Below are 15,137 nucleotides of genomic sequence, written 5' to 3'. Positions count from 1 at the left end.
AAAAAACAAACAACAAAAACCCCTCAACCTGAGTCTCATACCTTTCATAGAAATTAATGCCAAGTGGTTCGTGGACTTAAATGTAAACATGAAACTATATAACATCTAGAAAGAAAGGAGAAAAATCTGACCTAGGGCTAGAAAATGATGCTTTAGACTTGGTACTATAAGCACAATCCATCAAAGAAAAAAATTGACAAATTAGACTTCATCAAAATGTAAAGTTTTGTTCTGCAAAGACTCAGTTAAAAGGATGACAAGATAGGCTTCAGTCAGGGAGAAAATATTTACAAACCATATATCCTACAGATAACTATCATCTGCCATATAAAAAGAATTCTCAAAATTTAACAGGAAAAATGTAAACAATCTGATTAGAAAGTAAGCAAAAGTAATCAAGAGGCATTTCATTGAAGAAGATAAACAAATGAAAAATAAGCACATGAAAAGATGTTTAACATCATTAGTCATTAGAGAAATGCAAATTAAAGCCACAATGAGATATCACTCCATAACTATCATGGTTAAGAATGGCTAAAATAGAAAACAGTGACAACACCAAATGCTGGCAAGGATGTGGAGGAACTGGAGCACTCATTTACTGCTGGTGGAATGTAAAATGGTACAGCCACTCTGGAAAACAGTTTGGCAGGTTCTTAAAAACAAACAAACAAGCCATGCAGTTACTAAACAATTAACAACTGCACTCCTAAGCATTTATCCCAGATAAGAGAAGACCTGGACACAAAGACCTTCACGTGAATGTTTACAGCAGCTCTATTCATAATCTCAGAAAGCTGAAAAGAATCCAGATGTCCTTCAACAGTTGAACAGTTGGTACTGTGGTACATCCACACCATGGAATATTTACTACTGAGAAATAAAAAGGAATGAAGTATCGATGCATTCCTGAATGTGTCTCCAGAGAATTATGCTTGACAAAAAAAAAAAATCCAGTCTCAAAGACTACATACTGTATGAATCCATTCATAGCAGTCTTGAAATGACAAAATTAGAAATGATGGATAGGTTAATGGTTGCCAAACTTCCCTGGTGCCTCAGAGAATAAAGAGTCTGCCTGCAACGCGGGAAACCCGGGTTCGATATCTGAGTCGGGAAGAACCCCTGGAGAAGGGCATGGCAACCCACTCCAATATTCTTGCCTGGAGAATCCCCAAGGATAGAGGAGCCTGGTAGGCTACGGTCCATGAGGGTCACAAAGAGTCATATATGACTGAGCGACTTCAATTTCACTTCAGTGGTTGCCAGGGGCTAGTGTGGGGGGTGGATGCAGGAAGGAAGTGGATGTGGCAACATGAGGAATTTACCTAGTGATGGAAACCTTCCATATCTTGACTGTATCCATGTCAATATTCTGATAGAGTACTATATTTTTGCAAAGTGTTACTACTGGGGAAACTGGCTAAACAATATACAAAACATCTGTATTGTTTGTGAATCAACAATGATTGTAAGTTTTAGATTTTTTATTTATTTATCTGGCAGCATTGGGTTTTAGTTCATGGCATGTGAACTCTTAGTTGTGGCGTGTGGGATCTAGTTCCCTGACCAGGTATCAAACCCAGACCCACTGCGTTGGAAGCTTGGAGTCTTAGCCACTGGGCCACCAGGGAAATCCCTTAAAATTTTAATTTTAGAAAACAGTACAGTAAAGGCAACATTTATTTTGCTTATAAATCTCCGATTTGGGCAGGGCTCAGTGGGTATGGGGGATTTAGGTGGCTCAGATGGTAAAGCATCTGCCTACAATGTGGGAGACCCAGATTTGATCCCTGGGTTGGGAATATCCTCTGGAGAAGGAAATGGCAACTGACTCCAGTACTCTTGCCTGGAAAATCCCATGGACGGAGGAGCATTGTAGGCTACAGTCCATGGGGTTGCAAAGAATCAGACACGACTGAGAAACTTCACTTCACTTCACTTCACTTCAGTGGGTATAGTTCGTCTCTTACCCACTTGTGTTAACCTGGACACCTACGAGGCTGGTGGCTGGAATCATCTGAAGTCTTCCTCACTCACGCATCTGGAAGTTGATGCTGGTTATTGATGGAAACCTTAGGCCAGCCTCTGAAGTCAGATTTTGCACATGGTCTGGACTTCCTCACAATATGGTGGCTGGGATTGAAGTGTGAATATTGAAAGAGTGAGCCAGGTGAAAGCCTTATCATCTTTTGCAGCCTAGCTGTGGGAGGCACGCGATGTTATTTCTGCTGCACCATGCTCATTGAGGAAGTCAGGAGCGCCCTCCAGTTTCAAGAAAAAGAGAATATATTCTATCCAGTGGGGGAATGGGAAGGTTTCAGGAGAGTGTGTGGGACGAGAAATATAATGTCACCATTTTTTTTTATAAACTATGATGTGGCACCGTCTCTGAAGACTGACTTTCTCTCTTCCAAATTGACAAGACTGGCCACAGCTACCTAGCTTACAAGTCATGTGTCCAGCCATGCAGAGAGACCAAATCTCTCTCTTTTAATGGTTCCTGATTTCTGGAGAAGGAGCTCCAATGGGCGCAAGTGAGTCAAGTATTCATACCTAGCCAAATTAACCATGACCTAGAGTTTGAGCCATGTGGAGGGCAGTCATATCATACACATGCACGTATAATAGGGAGATGAGGATATGACAGTAGAAGGAAGGACAATTTTTCTGAGCCAGGAGGACTCACGTTTAACCATCAAGGCAACCCAGAACACACCAAAGCACATAGGTAAATCTTCTTAAAATTATGCTCTTGTCAAGAGACAAGGATAAAATAACATGACACAGAAAGGTTAGATACAAAAGGATGGGCAAAGTTTATCAGGCAAATGCAAACAAAGAGAAAGCTGGGTTGGCAATATAAATATCAGATCAAGCGGACTTACAGGCAAAAAAAAAATAAAGGCATTAAATAGGACAGAAAGGGTTCTTTAATGTTGATAAAGGGTACAAGCCACAAAGAAGACATAAGCACCATGAGGTTTTTTGTGCTGAACAAGGTAACTGTGAAATATGTAAAACCAGGACTATAACAGATGCAGACAGAAAATGACAGGAACTCAACAATAGTGGGGGCTTCCCTGGTAGCTCAGTTGGTATAGAATCTGCCTGCAGTGCAGGAGACCCCAGTTCAATTTCTGGGTTGGGAAGATCCCCTGGAGAAGGGATAGGCTGCCCACTCCAGTATTCTTGGGCTTCCCTTGTGGCTCAGCTGGTAAAGAATCCTCCTGCAATGCAGGAGACCTGGGTTCGACCCCTGGGTTGGGAAGATCCCCTGGAGAAGGGAAAGGCTGCCGACCTCAGTATTCTGGCCTGGAGAATTTCATGGACTGTATAGTCCATGGGGTCACAAAGAGTCGGACACGACTGAGCGACTTTCACTTTCACTTCCAACAATAGTGGAAGAGTGGAGATACCACCCTCAGTCTTTGACAGATTAAGTAGGCAAAGAATGAGTTGGGGTAGAGAGGAGCTGAATAATATATTTCATGTGTCTGATTTAATAGATATATGTCAATTTTATACTCTATGAGAAGAAAATAATACCTTTTCTTAAAGAATTCATGAAACACTCACAAAAATTGATCATATATTAGCCCACAAAGGAAACCTAAGTCAAGTCTCCAAGGCAGAAATTGTACAGGCTCCATTCTCTGGCCGCAATACAATAAAACAGAAAATTAATGGCAAAAGTTCAAACTGACAAACCCAAACACTTTGAAATTTAACAACTCTGCTACAGAAATCTTGGGTCAGAGAGAAAAATCAAAGCTGTAATTACAGATCATTTAGGGCTTAACAGCAATAAGAACATTGCATATCAGCACTCATGGGACTGTGTCAGAGACAAATTCAGAGCTAGAGACCCGATATTGTTGATAGAAAAGTAAAAATACACAGACGGAAGATTCAGGCTCGAAAATTAGAAAAGAATAATGAACCAAACCAAAGAAAATTAGGAGGCAGAAATGAACAGATCCAAAAGCATAAAATAAAGACATGAAGGGATAAAAAGCTCTGATATGTAAAGAAGTAGTTATTTGAAAAAGAAGAATGATGGGAATACATTGATGATCCGAAAAATATTAATACAGGATGTTGAGACTGAGAAAAGAAATAGAGTTTCCTGTATGGAGGTTTTCTGAGGGTATGTTACACTTTTAAGCTAATAAAGTTTCAAATGTTCAATGGACTTATAAAAAAATGGAAATTACAAACTGAAATTAGAATTAGAAAATGTGAAGGCATCAATATGTAAGGAAAATGTTGCCAAGTCTGAGAGGCAGAATACATAAGGATGTGGGCTCTAGTGCCAGCCTGCCTGGACTTGAATCCCAGCTTCACCTGTTCGGCAAATTATTCAGCCTCTCTAAACCTCAGTTTCCTTAACACTAAATCGGTGATGATAACAACATCTATCTCTCAAAGTTGCTGTTGTGCAGTCAGTAAAATGACAAGCCAATTCCCTACCACTGTGCAAACCAGACTCCCCAAAAGATAGCAGGCATTTTTCTTATTGCACTCTTTCAAACTTTCAAAGAACACATCTTTCATATGCTCTATTAATAGTTCCAAGGCATACAGAAAGATGAACAAGTGCACTTGATTTTACAGAATCATTATCTTGATACAAAAAGCCCTGCCATGTTCGCACAAAAGTGCAAATTTTCTTTATGAATACATAGGAATTAAATAAGATGGGATCCAATGTTGTAAGGAAAGAATGAGACACAAAAATGAAATAATGTATTTCCTAGGAATAGACGAATATTCAATAGGAAGCAATCCATTAACCCACTTCATCACATCACAAGGCAACTGTCATTGTGCTGACCAAGAAATGCCATTTTTAATTATTTGCCTAAAGAAGTAAGACATGGACAAAGAGTTGTGTTCAAGGTTGTTTGGTGTAAATTCATTGAACTTTAAATAATCTAAATACACATTAATAAGGGAATGTTTATGTATATATATATATGTATATAAACATTATGTTTAAGTCATATGTAGAAATACACTATAGGTTATTCTATAGAAAGGGCTATTATGAAACCATATAAAATATTTCAAAGACTATTTGAAAACATGAAAATATATTCAAGATATGTTGTCCATTGAGTATAAAAGAAACTGATTAAAAATAGAAAATACTTACATATGTGGAAACTACACATATTTATCTTTGTGTGTATATATGTATATGTACATGTATGTATGAACATTAGGGTTGTTTCTTTTGTTACTGTAAAAATGGTACAGGGAATAATAACCTTATGCATTTGCTATTTAATGAAACTGTAATGATCAAATCACCATATTTTTCTCTATTTTAAGCACCATAATCTGATTCTCACTTGTGCAAATGAAAAATGCAAATTGTTATTCATTGTGATTTAAGTTTGGGTGTGTATATGTGTGTATGTAAACATACACATAGTAATGTATCGGGGGAGGGAAACAAAAGAAAAGATAACAAAATATCATGACTATTTTACGATGGTTTAATTTTCTACCTCTGTAGATGCTTTTGCTTAATTTCAGTATGTGAAAAAAAATCAAATGTTAGCAAAATACCTGAAGTGAGATTCAAACAAAAGGAAAAGCCCTGCCCTTGTAAACAAACTATCTAAATTCAAGACATTTATCCTGTTTGTAAACTCACGTGTAAAAAAAAAAAAAAGATAATTACTTCAAATAAGATATTTGAGGGGTTTTTCACAGTGTCTGGAAATCAGCAAGTCAATAATATATCAATATTGATATACTGCAATGAAAATCATTGCAAAGATTAGTTTTTGAAGGTATATGAAAGTGTTTAGCACAGAGCCTGGGGCATAGCTGGGTACCAGGAATTATTAAATGAACCTGAATCATCTCCCTTTCCTAGAAACACCTGGATTCTTAAATGGAAGATTCGAAGTGCTTCTCTCTGGGACTTCCCTGGTGATTCAGTGGTTAGGATTCCATGTTTCCAATGCAGGGGGTGCAGGTTCAATCCCTAGTCAGGGAACTAAGATCCCACATGCTGTTCAGTGCAGCCAAAACTTTTTTTTAAAAGTGAGAAAAAAAGAAGTATTTCTCTCTGCTACTCTCCACTATTTAATCTGAGTTCTCTCATTACTTGCAACTGCTTTATTTGCTGCTGCCATATTGTTTAAAAACAAATAAATAAATGACAATAACAACAAAAAACAGTTAAGTTGGTTTTCTCCTCACCTCCAAAGGACAAGCAAAACAAACTACCCTTTATCTCTCCTCCTGGATTCTCTCTTCTTGGTTAAAATCCAGATCCAGGGTAGAACTGGTTCAGTGTCTGTCAAATAGTTTTTCCTTGGAAATAACTTAATATTCTGCTTTGAGAAGGTAGAGGGTCTTTGTGTGAGAAATGGTGGCTTTCTGCCCCAAACTATATTCCACTGGATAGAGTCCTTAAAGACCTTGCTCTGAACCAAAGGAATGATATAAATAATACCATTGGTATGGGAAATTTTGTTTGGTGGTAGTACATAAGACGGTTTGTCTTGGAAATAGCTAGAGACTAGAACTAAGAGAAATCTGGAAAAAAGATATACTGTGGGTCTGGATTTAGGAGGTTGCCATATGAAGAGAATTTGGGCATTCACTGGATGGATATGGAAGATGAAGGGAGGGAAATGGTGAATGAGAACTGAAGTTTCGCTTTAGCTTTCCAAGCCCATGGAACATTAGTACCATGGACAGGGCTTGAGCAGCAGAGAATAACATGATGAGCTCTCTTTAGGATGCAATGGTTTGGGTTAAGAGCAGGAATTTCATGGTGACAGACATAAGCAGCTTAAAATCTAACCCCACAGACCAGATAGATCTCAGGTCAGAGGTGTAGACTTGAAACCTCTCAACTTGGGTAAGAAGATAGACCCCGAGCCTCATGACATGCTAGTATTTAGAGAATTAAAGAGAAAAGGGGATCTAGTGAAAGAGCTTAAGGATGAGTAACAAGAGGGTATAATGCCAAAGATAGGAAAGATGATTTCATCCCGGAAATGGAAGCAAATCTAGACCTAAGAGGATGGCAGGGCTGTGACCCATGATTTAGATAAACTCAAGCTAAGACCTCATGCCTCCTCCTTCCTTTGCTTTGGTTGAAATAAGATGCACATACCAACAAAAAGCAAACATACAATGTTGAACTGAAGCAATAATACTATATTGAACTGTGCTTTGGTGGTAAGCCAAATCTTCATTCAGTTTTAGAAGCCTTGGACTCCTGACTTTAGCAACTATGACTCTATTCATTGTGTGGCTTGTTCAATCAATGTGAACTTTTGCATTAATTAAAACCAATGCTTTTGAATAGCGGGCTGTGTCACTTATAGGCAGGACAGCGACCAGGATCCAGGACTCTGGATCCCAGGCAGTAGGTGGTTCATGTCAGCTTACTACCTCTCAGGACACACCCAGATACTTGTGTATAAAGACCCAGGACAAATTAAAGCTCTATAAGATGCAAGCACCTTACATTAGGGCATCCCTTTCCTGGCCAACCATGCCTGAACACCCTCCTCCCCCCAAAAAGATCTACTTCCTCTGCTCAGTTCTCTATCCCATGTATGCATATTTGCCAAATGTCCCCCAGTCTCCATTCTTTTCCTCCTCCACCCCAACAAAGCTTCTGATGCTGGTCAGCCAGATCTACAGGTGTAGGTGGGTCGCTGTGATGACAGAGGAAGCCCTAATGCAGAAAAAGAGAAACAGAAGCATCAGAGGAAGGACCCTGCCTTGTTTCTAGGGTATGCAAAGGCCTGGGTTTCTTGGAAGTGCTTCCTTTGACTCAGAGAAGCATAGCAGAGGTCAACAGAGGTGCTGCTGTGTTGAAGAGACTACGCAATTCCTGAACTCTTCTTTAAAAAAATTTTTTCTGTGATTTTCAGGTGATCATCAGTATAACCATCCAATTTTAAGCAGCGCTACCCAGACCCCTACACATGGTGAGAGATGATTGAGAGCGTTCTGCATTCCATCCTCATCCCAAGTGGCTCCATCCTAGCTACTGATGCCAATTATGGCATCAAGCATGGTCACTGGCTCACTGAAACTAGGGTGGTGTAAGGAGCCGGGTATCTGCCCTCTTCTAGGGCCACAGTGATTCACTCTCACTTTTAGATCACTGCCCCCCTAATGTCTGTCTCTGATATCAAAGTGATCTTCTGCCATGAAAGGGGAAGAGAAAGCCCCTTTCTTAATCCATTTCACTTACAATCTTGATCACTTCTTGCAGCCATAAGTTTCATGTGTCCACAGCAAGGAGTGAACACTTTTCTTTGCCCAGGGCTACTTGTGGTGCCATTTAGGAATGACATGAGATGTGGAAAACTCTATCGATCCTCCCCCAAAATTAAGATTGGATAAAACTCAAAACCAAACTGGATGACTTGAGCTTTAGCTCCCAACAGAGGAAGAACCTGAAAGCTGCAGAGCGTGTGTGTGTCAGCAAAGTGCCAAAGAGTTACAAAACCATGTTTCCCTCTTACGTGTTAACATCCTCCCATCAGATCACAACTTATCATTTAGAACTGCAGTGAAAAACTATTTTTGGTGCATGCTTAAAACTTGATAGAACACAAGACAGCCATGTAAATTATGAGCTATCAGTCATCTTCTGTCTTTGCTGCTAAATAATGAAAACATCACTAAATTTTAGTGAGAGAGAAACTCAAAACAAAGATAAATTCTGCAGCTCACGTGGCAGAGAGATCTACACCTCTCATGTCGGACTATGCTCTGTTTCTGCAGTAGAATTTGGAGAACAAAAGTGAACTATCTTGAGGTCCCCCTCCAGTGCTAGGCTCCTAATGAAAATATGTGATGAAAGCAACAGTTTAATAAGGTGTTTCAAGTTGCAGGGTCTAGGAAAAAGTAGAACTGGGGGAAGTCAGACTGATCACACTGATCAGCTAAAAGAAGCTGGTACCACCAGTGATGTTGACAGTAGGAACAGGAAGAAGGGTTCAGCTAAGAAGTATTTGGGAGAAAGAATTGGGAAGTCTTAGTTACTAACTGAATATGGCTGGTAAGAGTCAATTATGAGTGAAATGGAGAGTCACGATCAATGAGAGAATGAAAGGTCTTATGAAAGCAATCTAAGAAATCAGGAAAGCAGCCAGTGTTGCTGGTGGGATGGAGCTGTGGATGGTGAGTTTGGATCTGGACATCGAGAGCTGGATATGACTATAGGATCTGCAAGGAAAATCATTCAATAAGGCAGTTAGAAATACAGACATGAAGTCTGGAGGGAGATAACAGCCGAAGATGTAAGTTATGCTTTGGAAGCAGCAACAGAAGTCTTGGGAGTAGGGGCAATCTGTGCGAGAAGGCTGAAAGAGAAAAGCAGAAGGCAGAAGCAGAAAGCCTGGGGGACACCCGTGGTGATGAAGCAGCAGCAGGAAGAGGATTCAGAAAAGGCAAGCGAGGATGTCTGCTTGCTCAGTATCATTCTGAAAGACTAACTCTGAGTTGATATTCCCCAGAAGAAGCCTACACAAGCACAGCCTCCTGAATACAAATGGAGGAACCAATCTTTTGGGGGTTTTTTGCCTTTATTTAATTTACTTTTGCCTTTTCATACTGTTCATGGGGTTCTCAAGGACAGAGTGACTGCTGAAGTAGTTTGCCATTCCCTTCTCCAGCGAACCACAGTCTGTCAGTCAGAACTCTCCACCATAACCCATCCGTCCTGAGTGGCCCTGCATGGCAGGGCTCATGGTTTCATTGAGTTACTCAAAGCTGTGATCCATGTGAAATTTTATTTATTGATTTATTGCTTTTTAATTGGAGGATAATCTTTATAGTGTTGTGTTGGTTTCTGCCATACAACAATGAGAATCAGACATAGTTATATATATATATATGCCTTAATTATATATATCTCCCTCTTGATACTAACACATACATACGGAATATAGAAAAACAGTATTGATGAAACTATTTTCAGGGAAGGAATGGAGATGCAGATAAAGAGAATGGACTTAAGGAGGAAACTTCCTTTCCTCTTCTTCTTCCTGTCTTCTTTTGCCACCTGATGCAAGAAGACTGAGGATAGATGAGACCCAGTACCTGCACTTGAACAGCTCGCAGCTCAGTGGAAGCAGGGTTTTCCCTTCATTCCTTCCTTGGATGTTTCACTTTTCCCAGGAGCTGGCAGAGCGACTCTCAAGAGAGGAGGCGGCCTGTGTCTACTTGATTAGCCAACGGGCATTAACTGAATTCTTATTTTGGGCCAAGCACTGTGGAGGCATCAGAAAAACTGAAAAGCAAAACTTCTGCTGTCAAGGAGACGGCAATCTTTGGAGATCAACAAGACCAGCTAGAGTCAGATGATGAGAGACCACACAGACACTAAACTGGGGGGTACTGACCAGAAGAGCAACAGGGGCTTGAAGACCAGATGCCACTCTGGGCTGAAAAGATGTCATATTGTCACAGCAAAGAGTCTTAAGGGAGGGGAGAATTTGGATAGAGGAAGAGTAAGGAAACGATTGTGAGAGGAGAGACAGCATGAGCGAGGGGGCAGAGGCAATCAATCACGGTGGAGGCAGAAAGCAAGGAAGGGTTGGCCTTGGCTCCATGGCAGGTTTTGGAGAACAGTGAGGGGTAAGAATATCCAGCAACGTTGCATTTGGAAGTGGGTGCGCTGCGTGATGTCCTTGGTAGAAGAAAGATGCCCACAAGCAGAGGAAGTTCATTCTTCTCGAGCATGGCCCAAAGTGAAGACACAAGAGCTAAGGGACTGGTAGCTCCTGCCCAGCTCTGGGTAGCAGTGCTCCTGGCTCCCTACCCACTCCACTCCCTGGCACCAGCCCCATCCATGCAAGAGAGGCTCTTTCTGTACAGCATGTTCTGATCACCCAGGGATGTAGAGCATTCCCCCCACCCCCTCACATATGTACCGAGCTGGCGTGAATACCTGATCATTGGCTGGGCTTCCCTGGCTCCATCCCCAGAGTTGAGGGTACCATGAAGGCGGGAAAGGATAGAGAAGCCAGGAGTTCCCTGTATTGAGATTGTCCTTGAACAAAGCCTAGAAGAGTTTCTCTTTGTCTCAAGGTTCATAGCATTCCCTTTGCTGGGGATGGGGAACCACAGTCCTCTGATACACTTGTCCAAAGTTAGAGCCTGCCCCTACTTGGGAGTCCCAAATCAGAAGGGATGATTTGAGAGCCACCCAGCTGCCTCATTTCTGGGAATGGTACCACTGTTTCTCCAGCACTCCCTGTTGACTTCTTGCTGTACATCAAGTCATCCAAGCACCAAGGCATGCTTGTCTTCCTGTCCAGGCTCTCCATTCCTTTTTGCTCCCCATCTACATGGCCACTCATCACCTATACCTGCATTTTCTCTCCCCCATCCCCTGACTCTTGTATTATTCCTATTCTGGCCTCCAGAACCCAGACCAGCTCATTCACCTCGTTAGTCATTCATCTCACTTCTCTTTGGTCTTTTTCCCCCATGTCTTCCCCTCCTTCTTTTCTGCAGGTCTGGCATTGAACAATCTCCCTTCTCTCTCTTAGACTTTGGAATCTCAAGGTTCTGTCTCAAGGGATGGAGGGAGAAAAACAGAATGACACGCTAGACATTTTGCCTACATTCTTTCCTCCAGCAGTTGAGAGATGGCTAAGGGGGATTCAGAGGAAGGAACTGGAATAAGAGGAAATAGCTTTGTAGCTCACAGTGCCTTGTCAGGAGCAGGGCTTGGAGGAGCTAAAGGTGGAAGGGGCAGTGTGAGAGGTGAAATGACCCATGGACAGCGTGGGGTGGAGTCTCAGTGGAGCTAGGTCCTGGACCCAGTCCTAGGGGTACACAGATGAGATCAGTCACTCTCCCTCTTTCTCCTTCAAACTTAGATTTTTCTGAACCTGAGAACTAGTTTGCCTAATACTATTCACACCAAAATGAATGATTTTATGACCCACCTCCTCAGCTCCACTGGGCTTCCATTTTCATCTGACAGCCCAGTGATGTACTGGGAGAAAGAATCTGCCATTCAAGGAAGGGTAACCTGCCATTATAGCCAGTGCAGCCAAAAGTTCCTGCCCTGCCGGCTTGCTGGCAACTGGAGCTGAGCAGAGGGAAATCAAGTTGCCAGAATTGCCTGTGCCCTAGCACAGGGTCCCAGGAAAGCAGGATGGGCTCAAGAGCTGAAACCTGGACACATTCCTCCTGCCTGCCCCTGCAAAACTTCATCCCCATTAACACCACGACCCCTCCCTTCTTTTGCAGAGAAGCCTCGGATGAACAACATCCTGACATCGGCCACCGAGCCCTATGACCTCTCCTTCTCACGCTCCTTCCAGAACCTGGCCCACCTGCCCCCATCCTATGAGTCTGCAGTGAAGACCCACCCCAGCAAGTACTCATCCCTGAAGAGGCTAAGTAAGTGGGATACTTTCCCAGGGCTGGGGACTGCTTCCAAGGCCTCCATGACATCTTCTGGTGTCTCACTGTCTTGCCCCACACCTAAGGGCATGGGGTGGGGTCCCAAGAACAAACAGAAAGTGGAAGAAGAGAACAGACGAGCCCCTCGTTTTTGTTCTTTAGAGCATGAGTCCATCTTCTCCCTCAGTAGAGTGGAGGCCAAGGGATCCTCAGACCCACATTCCCATGGGAGGCAGTGGTTTAGCTCATGCACCACATTAACTGCAAGAAAAAGCCTTCCCCCAGCCTCACCCCGCACCTACCTTCTTCAAAGCCTGGGCCTCCCTTGCTCTCTGTCTTGGAGTAAGCCAGAGCTTTCTCTGAGGCTCTTCCCAGAGACCTGGGCTTATGGAAGGGCCTATAAACCAGCTCTCTCCCTAACTCCATCAGTTCTGTCTTGGGAACCTGAGACCCCTCACTCCGTGCATACATCCCATTTCATGAGTTGAGCCCAGGTCATCCCATGATCCCAGCTCTGCCATTTGAGTCTGGGGAGGCTCTTGAGACTGACATGTTTCAGACGTTACAATATCAAGAAGGTATATGGTGGGAGGAGTCTTCTCTTCTAGCTTTCCAACCCTTGGACCCTTTGCCCCCACTGCCCAGTGAGTCTGTTTTGATGACCACCCGGCTACAGGGCCGAGCATGCACTTGAAGGTACAGAGTGACCTACTGTGATAGCAGTTCAGCTCAGCAGACAACACTGGCCACCTCCAAAGCGGCACAGCGAGCTTCTATGGTTAAATGTGGGGAACCCCACATTCTGCAGACATCTGGAAGGCTGTCTGTAGGAAGCCTCACTCCTCACCTGTGGGGTAAGGCAGGTTCATCCTGGGTGAGTTCAAGGGTGAGCTTCCGGATCCAGGGAAAGGCGGAGCATCTGAACAAGGTGCACATATGGGGTTGCCCTGGCCTGCTCGTGCTGCAGGCACAGGCGAAGCGTGTGTAGACTTGAACCTGTGCCATGTGTTGGCTTCCCAGGCATAGGCTGTTACTCCAGAGAAGGTGTTGGTATGTTCCTAAGTAACCAGGAAGCATTTTCACAAGTGCTTCCTGGATGGAGCATCCTGCTTTATTCTAGTAGGAGGCTGGTTCTCAACCCTGTTTCCTTGGACAGAGGTTCTGAACCTCATCAGAAAGCTGCCGGCTGCTACCTGGGAGTTTCAGCAAGATCCAGGGAGCTATTCATTTTTGGGACCATGGTGTGACAGAAGCAGTCCTGGAGCAGGAGTTCAGGGTCATGGGCTTGCCGTGGAGTTGGCCCTGAACTCCACGGGGACCTTGAGGGAGTCCCTTAACCCCAGAGTGGGTCCAAGAAGTAGGGGCATCAGCATCGCCTGGGAGCTTGTTGGAGAAGTAGGCTGACTTGCAGACCCACCCCAGAGCCAGGTCTGAATCTGACTCTGCATTTGACAAGACCCCGGAGGGCTTCCCTGGTGCCTCCGTCAGTAAAGAATCTGCCTGCGATGCAGGAGACCTGGCTCAATCCCTGGGTCGGGAAGATGTCCTGGAGAAGGAGATGGCAATCCACTCCAGTATTCTTGCCTGGAGAATCCCATGAACAGAGGGGCCTGGTGGGCTAGTTCATAGGACTGCAAAGAGTTGGACCCGACCGAGCGACTCAACCAAGCCAGCCCAAAGACTAACCTGCAGGGGTAGTGGAGAAGCACAGCGTCGACCCCTCTGGGCTGCATCACTCCAGCGCGTTCCTGGCTGCAGCACTGCGGTGTCCCCCTCGGCTCACTGCTCTCTCTCTTGCTCTCACCCTGTCTCTCCCCTGCAGCGGACAAGGAGGCTGACGAGTACTACATGAGGCGGCGGCACCTGCCTGACCTGGCGGCCCGCGGCACCCTCCCCCTCAACGTCATCCAGATGTCCCAACAGAAGCCGCTGCCTCGCGAGCGACCCCGCCGGCCCCTCCGGGCCATGTCGCAGGACCGGGTCCTTTCCCTGGAGCGAGGCCTGCCTGACGACTTCGGCCTGCCCTACGACCGCCTCCTCTCGGATGAGCAGCTGCTCTCCACGGAGCGCCTGCATTCCCAGGACCCGCTGCTGTCCCCGGAGCGGACGGCCTTCCCGGAGCAGTCCCTGGCGCGGGCCATCTCGCACACGGATGTCTTCGTGTCCACGCCTGTGCTGGACCGCTACCGCATGACCAAGATGCACTCGCATCCCAGTGCCTCGGATAACTCGTACGCCACCCTGGGCCAGAGCCGCACGGCGGCCAAGCGCCAGGCCTTCGCCTCGCGCAGACACAACACGGTGGAACAGCTGCACTACATCCCGGGCCACCACACCTGCTACACAGCCAGCAAGACGGAAGTGACCGTGTGACCGGCGGGGGCCGGGGTCGGCAGGGGCCTGGGCTGCAGCTTCCAGGCCCGGACGGGTCCCCTCCCCTCGTCCTCTCTTGTTGGGGCCGGGGGTGGGCCGCCTCTCCCAGAAAGCCATACTCCTGGGACTCGGCCGGTGGCCTGGCACAGCGCGTGCGCAGACCTGGGATCTAGAGGGGTCACCCTCACTGTTCCAGAAGAATCGGAGGGGAAGGAGGAGAGGGGCGAGGCCCGGGTCTCCCTCCCCTTCCCCACTGTCACCAAGTCCCTTTCTCCCAATTCCCCCTCCTTCTCCTGGGGGCTCAGCTGCAGGTCCGTCGGCCAAGAGACCCTGGCCGGAAGCTGCCTGCC

The 15,137-nt window shown here is 44.9% G+C and overlaps 1 protein-coding gene across 3 annotated transcripts in view; it reads left to right on the top strand.

Moving 5' to 3' along the window:
- SHISA6 (shisa family member 6) overlaps nucleotides 1-14,908 on the top strand; it is a 256,966-nt gene extending 242,058 nt beyond the window's left edge. For 2 of the 3 annotated variants that reach the window (XM_055576502.1, XM_055576501.1), the window contains 2 exons: nucleotides 12,259-12,411; nucleotides 14,237-14,908. In XM_055576502.1, coding sequence (XP_055432477.1) covers nucleotides 12,259-12,411; nucleotides 14,237-14,787 — 704 coding nt within the window. In that variant the 3' untranslated portion in view covers nucleotides 14,788-14,908. Of the gene's footprint in view, nucleotides 1-7,913; nucleotides 7,971-12,258; nucleotides 12,412-14,236 lie in introns of all 3 variants that reach the window. The other variant, XM_055576500.1, reaches the window with a different exon arrangement.
- The last annotated feature ends 229 nt before the right edge of the window (nucleotides 14,909-15,137 follow it).

This window comes from Bubalus kerabau, chromosome 4, assembly GCF_029407905.1.
Source record: "Bubalus kerabau isolate K-KA32 ecotype Philippines breed swamp buffalo chromosome 4, PCC_UOA_SB_1v2, whole genome shotgun sequence".
NCBI lineage: Eukaryota > Metazoa > Chordata > Mammalia > Artiodactyla > Bovidae > Bubalus > Bubalus kerabau.
The sequence above is the reverse complement of the archived record's forward strand: the minus strand, read 5'-3'. Positions and strand labels throughout refer to the sequence as shown.